This window comes from Mus caroli, chromosome 1 (assembly GCF_900094665.2).
Source record: "Mus caroli chromosome 1, CAROLI_EIJ_v1.1, whole genome shotgun sequence".
Classification (NCBI taxonomy): Eukaryota; Metazoa; Chordata; class Mammalia; order Rodentia; family Muridae; genus Mus; species Mus caroli.
Window position 1 is genome coordinate 89,494,660 of NC_034570.1, and position 11,929 is coordinate 89,506,588.

The 11,929-nt window shown below is 38.6% G+C and overlaps 1 protein-coding gene across 2 annotated transcripts in view; it reads right to left on the reverse strand.

The window, feature by feature from the left end:
- Slco4c1 (solute carrier organic anion transporter family member 4C1) overlaps nt 1-11,929 on the reverse strand; it is a 55,187-nt gene that overhangs the window by 40,204 nt on the left and 3,054 nt on the right. For both annotated transcript variants that reach the window (XM_021161978.2, XM_029482024.1), the window contains exon 2: nt 10,325-10,588. In XM_021161978.2, coding sequence (XP_021017637.1) covers nt 10,325-10,588 — 264 coding nt within the window. The remainder of the gene's footprint in view (nt 1-10,324; nt 10,589-11,929) is intronic.

The window sequence follows — 11,929 nt, forward strand, 5'->3', positions numbered from 1 at the left end:
AATGAAAAAAGAATATTTTACAAGATACAGTCAGTATTTACAGAAAACACAATCTACATAGAAACCACCAAAGATTTCAAACAAGCTCAACCACTGTTAAATGAGATCAGTAAGTTCACAAGGTACAAGATAAAATATAAAGTTTATTATGCTTCTACTATTAGAAATGAATGCAGACATTGAAATTTAAAGTACAATGCCACTGAAATAGTCCTGTCAAAGACTATATATATATATATATATATATATATATATAAAACCATCCATGTGAATCCAACAAAATCTGTTTATCACTTTCATGCTGAAGCTCTAAGACATTGATTGAACGCTATTTTATTTTATTTTTTTTAAGATTTATTTATTTATTATATGTAAGTACACTGTAGCTGTCTTCAGACACTCCAGAAGAGGGCGCCAGATCTCGTTACGGATGGTTGTGAGCCACCATGTGGTTGCTGGGATTTGAACTCTGGACTTTCGGAAGAGCAGTCGGGTGCTCTTACCCACTGAGCCATCTCACCAGCCCTTGAACACTATTTTAAAGATTGCCCCAGTTGACTTTCTATGGCTGTGATAAAGAAAGCACAGCAAAAATAAATCTTAAGGAAGAAAGAGGAATTCTTTCACTCTACAGTTTAGAGTTACAGCTCTGGGTAGGAACTAAAGGCAAGACCCGAATTGCAGGAACTGAAGCAGAGGCCATGGAGGAGGACTTTCTAACTATCTTCTCAATCTATCTGCTTCCTATGGCACCCAGGATCACTTCCTGAGGAGGAGCACCACATACCATAGACTGGGCCCTCCTATATCAGTCATTATGCAAAAAGATGGCCGCACATACTTGCCTACAGGTTTATTCAATAGAGTTGTTTTCTTCATTGAAATGCAGTCTTCCCAGTTTACAATAGATTAAAATATATGTATAATAGTGTAAAATTGACCAAGGAGGTAAGAAACCTCAACAATGAAAACTTTCAATATCAAAAAGGGAAATGGATGAATACACTAGAAGATAGAAATACCTCCCATGGTCACAGATAGGTACAATTAATACTGTGGAACTGTCTATGATACCAAAAGCAATCTCCAGATTCAATGGAATCCTCCTAAAATTCCAATAACCATTGTCACAGAAACAGAAAAACCAAATTCCAAAATTCATGTAGAAGCACAAAAGACTCTGGATCCTCAAAGTCAAATTGCGAAAAATAACAAGGTCAGATGTATCACAGCTATGGATTTTAAGTATCGAGACAACCATGCAAAATGGAAACAGCACAGTTCTGGCACAAAAATGGACCCATTAATGGAACACAAGACCCAGAAATAAACCCATACAGAAATAGCCATTTGATTTTTAACTGTCAAAAACATACAATAGATAATAATACTTTTTAATGAAATGAGCTGGGAAAATTGGATAAAGGAATGAAACTGGATCTGCACAAGGAGTATATTCAAAATGGAGGAAATTGTCAGAAGCAAACAGGGAAAATACCTTAAGGTACAGAAATAGCTATGAGCTGTTTTAAAAGGACTCTAAGAATTGGCACACGGAAATGCAGAAAATTAAATAACTTCTGCACAGCAGAGGACATGATTAACACTGTCAGGAAACAGCCTACAGAATGGGAGAAACTCCTTGTCAGCATCAGATCTAACAGACAATGAGTGTCTAGACTGTTTAATGCTCTCAAAAAATAAATATGAAACTCCAACAACCCAGTCAATAAGTAAACTAATGATACAATCCCTGCTCAAAAAGACAAAGCACAAATTAAATGTTGTAAAGCAACATTATTCACCAAGAAAATGCAAACTAAAGATTCATTGAGAGTCCATCTTTCCTCATACACAATGTCTATCAAGATAAGAAATAAACAGTGGTAAAGGAGAAGAGAAAAGGAACCCTTATATACTGCTGTTGTGAATGTTGTCCTAAAGTCCATATGGAGTTCCTTACAAAACTAAAAGCAGCTCTACAATAAGTTCCAATTCTAGACCAAAGCACTGCAGTATTATGTACACATCCATTGATATTGCAGTCTTGTTTGTAAGAGCCAAGTTATTGAATCTGCACAAATGTATGTCAGCAGATAAATGGATAAATAAAAACTGCTTTACAGGCACAGTAGAGATTTTTATTATAATTTTTGTTACACTTATTTGCATTTGCATAAATGTGGGGGTACAGACATGGCACAGTGCATAAAAAGAAGTCAGAGAACAACCTGTGAAGTGAGTTCTTTCTGTTGACTATGTGGGTTTGAGGGGTGAAGTTTAGGTCATCTCTCTTGAGGGCAAGGACTTTACCTGCTGAACTACCTCACCAGTCCATAGTGGAGTTCTATTCAGTCATAAACAAGCAATAACTAGAACCTTTTGAACCAGAATCATAAAATATATTAATAAGAACATAACAAAGGAGGCTTAATTAAATACATTATCTATAAAATTAAGTAATACAAGAAATAGATTCTATAGCTCCATCTCTATTAATAGCAGAGATACCCAACATATATTATAACTAGACATATTTATATGCATAGGTTCAGCCAGTTGTTTCACTAAGCTGGATTTTAAATATTTATGTGTAAGCTATGCATTTGAATGTGGTAGACTGATGGATGAGTGATAAATGTTAGTGACGACTGGATGTGAGTGCATGAGCAGAAGCTAGGTCAATACCACACTGGGATTATTTGCACACACATATACATTTTAAAAGATTGGATGATGTTAAATTAATAGTGAATGGCCTAGGTGAGGCTATCCTAAGATGTATTTCCTTCTCCATTCTATTCTTACCAGTCTCTCTTTTCCTGAAAGTCTTAGAACGCCCCATTACTACGTTGAAAATCAGAGAATGAAGTTATTCCAAATTAGGCAAAGGTGTCTACTAAAACAGCCACATTTAATTGTGTGATAGGAGGATCCAATTATCTGAGCTACACTAGTAATTCTTCTCTTAAGTCTTAAATGTGGAAGTTTCAAAATATTTGGCCACATTTTGGCAATACATCAAGACCAAGGTGCTTCTAACGAAATGCAAATACAATCGATGGGAAAGTTTTTACTTCTGTGGTATTGTAACTACCACCTCTAGTGACAAACAGAAAGCAGACAGCCATTTCAATCACCACAGACTTCATCGTATTTCTCTACTCCTGCTCAGGGGACCGCTGAACTTTACACCAGGCACAGCCTTAACTAAGAAGTTATTATGGCAATTTCTGGTTGAAGGAATCCAGATGGGATCACAGAGCTGTCGCACAGTGCACAAACAGAATTTCTGCTTGACTCTGATGCATGCAATTGCATCTAATGGGCAAGACTATTAAAAACAATACAAAAGAGCTCATTAAGGCTAACACTGACCAGTGTGTGCACTTTTAAGGAACATGGCTATAAAGATAGAATTTCCTCTTTTTTTTTTTTTTGCTCACCACAAACCGCATTTTTAACAATGTTGAGGAAGAAAAAAAAAAAAAAGAAACACAAAAAAAGAAAGAAAATTACTTAACCTTTACCTCCCAAGCATTTTATCTACTCAAACAGAACTATGCTATACTTGAAAATCACATTAGACATCCCTTAAAAAGAATCCTGCACTATAGCACCCCTTCCAAGAATGCCAATGAAATCAGTACTTTATCAAGAATTTATGACAGACACATCAACAGTACTTTCAAAGCATTTCCACAGTATTCTAAACATGCTTCTCTTTTTAACTTCCTTTGTTACATGGTAAAATATCAGATATGAAACTAATTAAAACCATTCATGGGCACGAAGTTTGGCTCAATTTACTAAAGAAAATTCTAGCTCAATACAAACACACACACACACACACACACACACACACACACACACCTTGCAAGTGTGATCTGAGAATCCCAGTGAGTCACTCTGAACTCATTGACCAAAGAACATCATTGCCAAGCTTGTCTTTTCTTTGTTGATCTCACTTCTTTGTATCTCCTTTTCAAGGTCACTGTATTAGCAAGCCCATGTTAAAAGAATGACTTGATGCTCTCATAGGTCTAAGTATATGATTAGGGCATCAGTACCTTGTGAGGTAGAAGAATTCTCACTGAACATAAACTATTGGCATGTCAAAATACTCAGGTCATGGATCCTTCTCGCAGAGACCTTAGGAAGACATGTCCTTCAATAGTAGACCAGAACTAGGCAATAATACAGGACACATTAAATAAAAACAATCCCCCAGGGTAATGAATGATTACTATTTAAGATGTCATGGGAAGAGTGAATCACCTGTGGTGGTTTCAATGAGAATAGCCCCCAATAGTTCATATTTGAATTTTTAAATGGAACAATCAGGTAAGAATTAGGAGGTGTGGTCTTGTTACATGAGGTGTGTCTCTGAAGCTGGGTTTTGAGATTTCAAAGGCCTAGGCTAACCCAATGTCTTCTTCTCTGCCTCATTCTGGTGGAGCAGATGTAAGCTCTCCTCCACTATTGCTCCTGCGCCTGCCTGTCATGGTCCTGATATGGGTAAACCCTCTGAAACTGAAACCCAAAAAAAACCTCTTCTTTAAGTTACCTTGTTTGTGACATTCTGTCATGGCAATAGTAATATAACTAAGACAACCTCTAGTACACCAAACCATAATTTCATCTGAGGCATTTACTAGCCCTGAAAGCGAGCCCTAGTCCTTTGATTGCATATATTACATTTAAACTAAAAGTATTTGTTACATTATATTAGGAAGAAGCCTAAATAAAGATGAATTCCATTAAAAAAAAAAGAGGTGTCAAAGAAAGAATCCTCACGGTCAAACAAAATCACAGCACCTGAATTGACAGCTGAAAGACCTTAGAACTTTCTTATGTCATGCTTTCTTTAATATAGATGAACAAATATTCCATATTTCAACTGAACAAACAAGAAAACTCTGCCCAAGTATAAGATAAAAGACAAGATAAAAATTAGAAATCAACTTTCATTATACTCCCTTTCTTAGAGAAATTGTTTGAAGTGAGTTACTTGGGACAACCAACATCCTTTGTACAAACTTCTTTCTAACCTACTTATCTTTTCTTTTTTTTTTACATTGTTATTTATTCCCAATCCCAATCACTGCTTGCCATCCCTCTTTGCTTTCCAGTCCCTCCCTCTCACCTCTACTTTCAGCTCCCCTCCACTCATCCTCCCCTTCTTAGACGAGGGGAGGCCTATCCTGAATATCACCCAGCCTTGGCATTTCACTTTACAGTTGGACTAAGCTCATCTTCTTCTACTGAGGCTAGAAGAGGCAGCCCAGTTAGGAGAAAGGGACCCAAAGGCAGGCAATGCCTTGAGAGACAGGCCCTGCTTCTGCTGTTAGGAGTCTGTCATGAAGACCTAACTGCTCTACTGTTACATATGTGTGGAGGGCCTAGGTCAGCCTCTCGGCTTGGCAGTTGAGTTGCTATAAGCCCCTATGGGCCCAAGTGAATTCATTCTGTATAACCTACTGATCTTAAAACCTTTAGAAACCTAATCGTCTCCAAATAGAATTTTATTTTCCTAACTGAAGGTGACCTTCAGTGCAGAAGTTATTGTAAGCAGCAACATTAAAATAGTACTCATCCAAAAGGAATACAGACAACCTCGAACTGAACCAAAATATTATATAGTAAAGACTTGTTATATTTCAAATCATAGTTTTGTTAATGACGAGTTAGGATTACAGTTTAGTTAAGAAACACCAAAAGGCAAGGCACGGTTGTGCATACCTGCAATCCCAGCACTCAAGAATCAAGAGGCAGACAGATCTCTGCTGAGTGTCATGCCAACCTGCTATTCAAAAGTGCTCCAGACAGTCAGGGCTACATCAAAAACGAGTGTCCTAACCTGCGTTGGTGGTATAGTGGTGAGCATAGCTGCCTTCCAAAAACGAGTGTCCTGCTGTGTGTGGTGGTTCACAGCTGTAATTATACTTCCAAGAGTTTAAGGCATCCTCAGCAAGAGTTCACAGCCAGCCTAGGTTTGACCTGCTCACAGAATCCAACATTAAAACAGTCGACGCCAAAAGTGAAATCAAGGTAAGTTCTAAGCACTGCCAAAGATTACTTATTTGGAAATATCTTGTGACATTTTTCCATTTTTAGCTCAATAAGTTCAAAACATAACCCTTAGGAATATTCATTTCTCTTACTCGTAAAGCCTTCTCCTTTTTGTATCCAGTAACAATAATAGACAAAACTTCCCTGTGATAAATTCCATTATCTCCATGCAAAGCTAATCACTTCCAATCTTTATGTCTCTATAAAATCTCCAGATGAAAAAAAAAAATTATCCTTTGTCTCCCGTCTTCTTTGGTTTTATACAAGACAAAAGAAACCATGCTGATCCCGATCCCCCCCTTCTACCTCCCTGACTCTCACCCTCCTTTGGTGTCATTTCTCACACCTGTAGACATTTTGTGTGCTACTCATATTTCATATTTGGTTTTCATCTACTTACTAACTATATTATGTTACATTAATCTCCTCCTAGAGATTAACTCATCCAAAGTGATTTCTGTCAAGTGGAAGAGAGAGAGAGAGAGAGAGAGAGAGAGAGAGAGAACCTCAAACAAAGCATGCAATCTTTTCAATTTCCTCAAAGTTCATTTCAAATGAAACTACAGGGCTGACTTTAGTTAACAAAATGAGTTTTGTGCTTCTCAAGTTGTTTTACATTAAGGGTTTTTGGATGTTGTTGTTGTTGTTGTTGTTGTGGTGGTGGTGGTGGTGGTGGTGGTGGTGGTGGTGGTGGTGGTAGTGGTGGTGGTTGTGAAACAGCATCTCAAGTATTACAGGATGCTTCATGAATTGCTCAGGAGCCTGAAGATGACATTGAACATCAGCTAGCTGTACCTCCCAGATTTCAGTTTGCAGGTGTGGCACCATGCCCAGTTTATGCTCTGCTGGGAACAGAACTCCAGCTGCTATAGCATTAGAAAAGCAGTTACTCCTGAGTTCCTTCCCAGCGCCCTGACTTAGGTATTTCATTCCTTATGAACATCCTGTGGCCTCAGGCTTCTAATTTACTTACTGGTGCTTTCAACACATTTGTTTCTCTTTGGCACTCACATCCCCAGTTTTTTTTTTTTCTTTTTCTATATTTCTTACAGCTAGACAAATAATTCAGATTTTTGTTCCATGTTTCTATATTTGTGAAAGCGAATTAACTCATTTGAGCAGAAAAGTTACGATTTATTTTTTTAAATGATACTTGGCTCCTTGACTTAAGGAAGAAGGGATAACGATTCAGCCCAGTTGGTAGAGTGCGAGCTAATCATGCAGGAGGCTCTTATTCTCAGACCAACACAGAGTCCCTCCCAAATGGTGGCATATGCCTGCATCCCATAACCCCCATCCCAGTGTCATCCTTGGTTATACACACTTCATGACTACCTGAGCCACATGATCCTCTCTCGGGAAAGAAGAAATTGTTTAAATTTAGAGGAAAAAAAAGAGCCCTCAAATCATTCAATATCTAATAAACTATGAATAATAAATTTAAAGCCTTAAAACAAACAAAGCAGAACATTAAATATAGGATTTGTTTTAGGAAGTATTGAATATGAAGCCACTATAAGTCACTGCATCATTCGATGTGAAGTTGTAGACAGTGACAAAGAAAGGGTTTGAGTGCAACATTCATTCTGTGCTTAAATGCAGGACTTCTTACAGATGTATAATGAAATTTCGGTCCTGTAGTCTACATGTACTAAGTGCAAGCTCTCTCTCTGCCTCTGCTCTGTGCATGACATCAGTTTTCTTTTTGAGGAAAAACACTCATAAAATTCAAAATAACAGATAACTATTAGGTTATATATATATACATATATATATATATATATATATATATAATATATACACACACACACACATATATACTGTTATACCAAGTATATATTTCAGTGGACTACTAAGTAGTCTAATCTACTAAAATATTGAGAAATATCTACAACAGCAATAAGAATTTTGGGCAAGCTTGCATACTACACAACATTTACTAAAACTTTCTGCTCTCGCTTCAGTAATATCTCAGGTTCAGCTGTGAGCCAAGTCTTTCCATGCCCCAGAAACACCTTAATTAGTAGCTCTTCCCCTTTGGGATATCAAGAGTTCACCCTGACTGTAACTCAGGATGTGACTCTGAGGACCACCGGGACAGAGGCCAAGGTTTTGTAGAAAAGGTACTTACATTTTACCTGATAAAATCTGAGGCTTGTTAACAAAGTCTCTTTAAGTACAAGAGAGTTTTTGAGGCATTGTTGTGTTCTCCCTTAATCCCAGTGCTCAGAAGCATTTTGAGAAGAGTCAGGGCTACTCAGAGAAACTACATCTCAAATAACAATAATAACAACAACAAACAAACAAACAAACCAAACCAAAATGAGAATAATATTCTCCAGACATGAGCACACCAATTATCTTATACCTAGTGACCAATTCTGAAGACATGCATACAAGTAACCTTATAGAGACTGAGATTATATTTAGGAATGTATATGTATATTCATATCTGGATGTAAAAACAAATAATAATAAAAAAATGCCATGAACTTAGAACAAGGAGGTGTACATGGGAATTTTTGAAAGGAAGTAACGGAAGGGGAAAATGTTATAATTCTATTACAAAAAGTTAAAACACACATGCTAACAGCCCAATGAAGAAGACAGGCACCTGGCCCACTGCAGCAGTAAGGCCCCAAACATTGCAAACACAAATAAATACATTGACCCTATCACAGAATCAGTAGGATGTGTTCTGCAGAGGCAAGTTGGTTTGAATGTTCTGTACTGTTTGGATTTCAAGGTGTAACAGCAGAGTCTATGCTGCAATGTGTGCCTTGTTCCTAAAACTACCCCCAGTGAAATGATGCAGCCGGTCTTATGCAACATTGCCCAATGTCAGATAAACTCAGTCCACTGACAGTATCTTCTCCTATGCTGTTTATTTGGCAATTTTTGTATTTTCAGTGCATCCTCTCTTCTTCTATATACTGTTTCCCATTTTTATATCTAGATGAAATATTCTTATACAATACGTACAGTCTTCAAACCAAGTGCATAACACAAACCATTTTATTGGGAATTACGTCTTATTCCTTATTAACATGCAATTTGGAAGGCAGTCAGTCTTGGAAAACATTAACATGCTAATATTATTTTTTAAATGTTTACATATGCATATATATGTATGCATTGTTTGTCTATACATGTGTATGTGCATGACATGCATGGCCTGTGCCCATGGAAACTGATCCATTGCAACTGGAGTTATGGATGATCGTAATCTACTATGCGGATTCTGGAAATCAAATTCAGGTCTTCAGTAAGAGCAGCAAATGTTCTGAACCACTGAGCCTGCCTTAATATTATTTTTATGTTAACACAAAAAATATTAAAATATTGACTTTAAAAGAACTTCCAGGGCTGGCGATATGGCAAGGTGGTTAAGAGGAATAACTGTCCTTCCAGAGGACCAGGCTTTCATTCGTAGCAACAACAGGTCAGCTCACAAACATCTGTATCTCCAGTTCCAGTGATTCCCAATGTACAAACACGAAACAAAACACCAATGTATATAAAAGTAGTTTTTCAAGAAATTTAGAAAAGAATGCTTTTTCTGCAATATTTCAATTTCTCCTTTTTCTCTCCAGGCCTCTTAGTTGCCCAATCCCCAAAGGCTTCTCAATATTTGTTATTGCCAATCCCAGAAAGGACATAAAACTGTTCAGGTGAACTTCCACAATTCATAAGCAGGTTCCTCTAGTCAAAAGGTTCATCAAACTTCCTCCCAAGCCTTTGAACAATGGGCTTTGTTTACTCGAAGTAACATAGTCGTCAGAGGTCACTCTGAAGCTGTAAGTTCAGACTAGAGCGGAAAGAAAAGCTGGACTTCAGTCCTGAGAGAAAATGCCCTAACAGGCCAACTCACCTGTCTTGTCTTAAACCAGGAATGTGCAAGCCCAGCGCACAGAGTTGTAATCATTGCAAATAGCAAAAGTACAAACAAAAACCTGCAAGTCTCAGAATCTCAGGGAACTCAACACCTGCAAGCAGGATGGATCCCTTTCTGTTTGAAAGGGGACCTTGCACAACATGGGATAAGCAAAGCAGAGAATCAGAGACCTGGAGAGCCAGCCGCTGAGCTAACAAATAACACACAGTCTATCTCTCTGATCTCCAACCTTACACAATTTACACAAAGCATCAGGAATGACTTTAGACCTGACCTTACTGTACATGTGTCAACAAACCTGTTTCTATGTAATCGTGGGGATTAATGCGAACAAAAACCTAAATAAAGAGACGTTACCTTCAAAAATGGATCCCAGTTCATATCTTCCACTGAAGAAGTGTGGTAAGGAAAACACCAGCGCTCCCAGTCCTATCATAAAGGATGCAAAGGCGAGCCAGCGAGGCTTGTGTCCTCTCTCCCCAAAGAAAGACACAAATAGAGATAACACGCAAAAGGAGATGTCGTAGCTTGATGATATCAGGCCTGTCAGTGAGCTTTTCATTTCATAGCGCTTCTCAATGGTGGAGATGCTAATGTTTACCAGGCCGTTTACTACGATACCTGGAAAAGAGTGAATGCCTTGTTATAGCTTCACTACATGCATCCCATTCGTGAGGAAGAGCACTGGGCTTTGCTTCATTGTTTCTTCTACTTTTTCTTTTCCTTGGAAATTTTCTTTATTTACATTTCAAATATTATCCCCTTTCCCGGTCCCCCCTGAAACCCCCTCCCCCTGCTTCTGTGAGGGTGTTCACCTGCCCATCCACTCCCCCCACCTCCGCACTTGCCCTGGCATTTCCCTACCCTGGGGTATCAAGCTTTTACAGTACCAAGGGCCTCTCTTCCCATTGATGCTATTCAAGGCCATCCTCTGCTACATATGCAGGTGGAACCATGGGTCCCTCCATGTGTACTCTTTGGTGGGTGTTTTAATCCCTGGGAGCTCTGGGGGCTCTGTTTGGTTGATGTTATTGTTCTTCCTATGGGGTTGCAAACCCCTTCAGCCTCCTTCAGTTCTTTCTCTGGCTCCTCCACTGGGGACCTTGTGCTCAGTCCAATGGATGGCTGTGAGCATCTACCTCTGTATTTGTCAGGCTTAGCTTCAGATGTCTCTGGAGTATCAAAGTTAGGCAGTCCAAACATGCTTCCTCCAAAGCCATTTTGCCTTTCACATTATAAAATGTCACGTCTTCAGGTATTTAACAAAAGCAATGCCTACTGCATTACTGTGTACTAACTTAAAGCTATTTGCCTAATTTCACTTTTCTCTAATTTACCAACAAAAGCCAGACTGGTAAAGTCCCATGAAACCAGTGTGCTAGAGAGATCTTAAGTTCATTCAGGACACTCCTCTCCACAAAACTCTCTGGAAAGAGTACAGCAAATACTAGAATCACACAAACGGGCATGACTGCCAGGTTCAATTACCTCCATAGTCCCAGCCATGTTTATCCGTAACTTCAACTCACCCTGAATTAAGTTCAAGAAGAGGAAGTTGAGCCCTCAAGCCTTTTCTTCTAACACTTTCACAAATACTAAAGCCTCCTTCACCCACTTTGAGATATGGTTCTTTGAAGTCCCTTGACTTACCTAGAATCAACAATCTTACTGCCTTGGATACTCAGGTGCTGGGAATATAGGTTGGTTCACCAGGGCCATTTTAGATGGATCATTTCAAAGAGCCAGGATTAAAATAAACAAAAACTTGGGCATCGTTTTGACCACCAACGTTCTAAATCATATTTAAAGTAAAATATGGAAGAAAAGGCTATGTACAGTCCACCTGCCTCTATTAAGAGAAATGAAGGGCCGGGCGTGGTGGCGCACGCCTTTAATCCCAGCACTCGGGAGGCAGAGGCAGGCGGATTTCTGAGTTCGAGGCCAGCCTGGTCTACAAAGTGA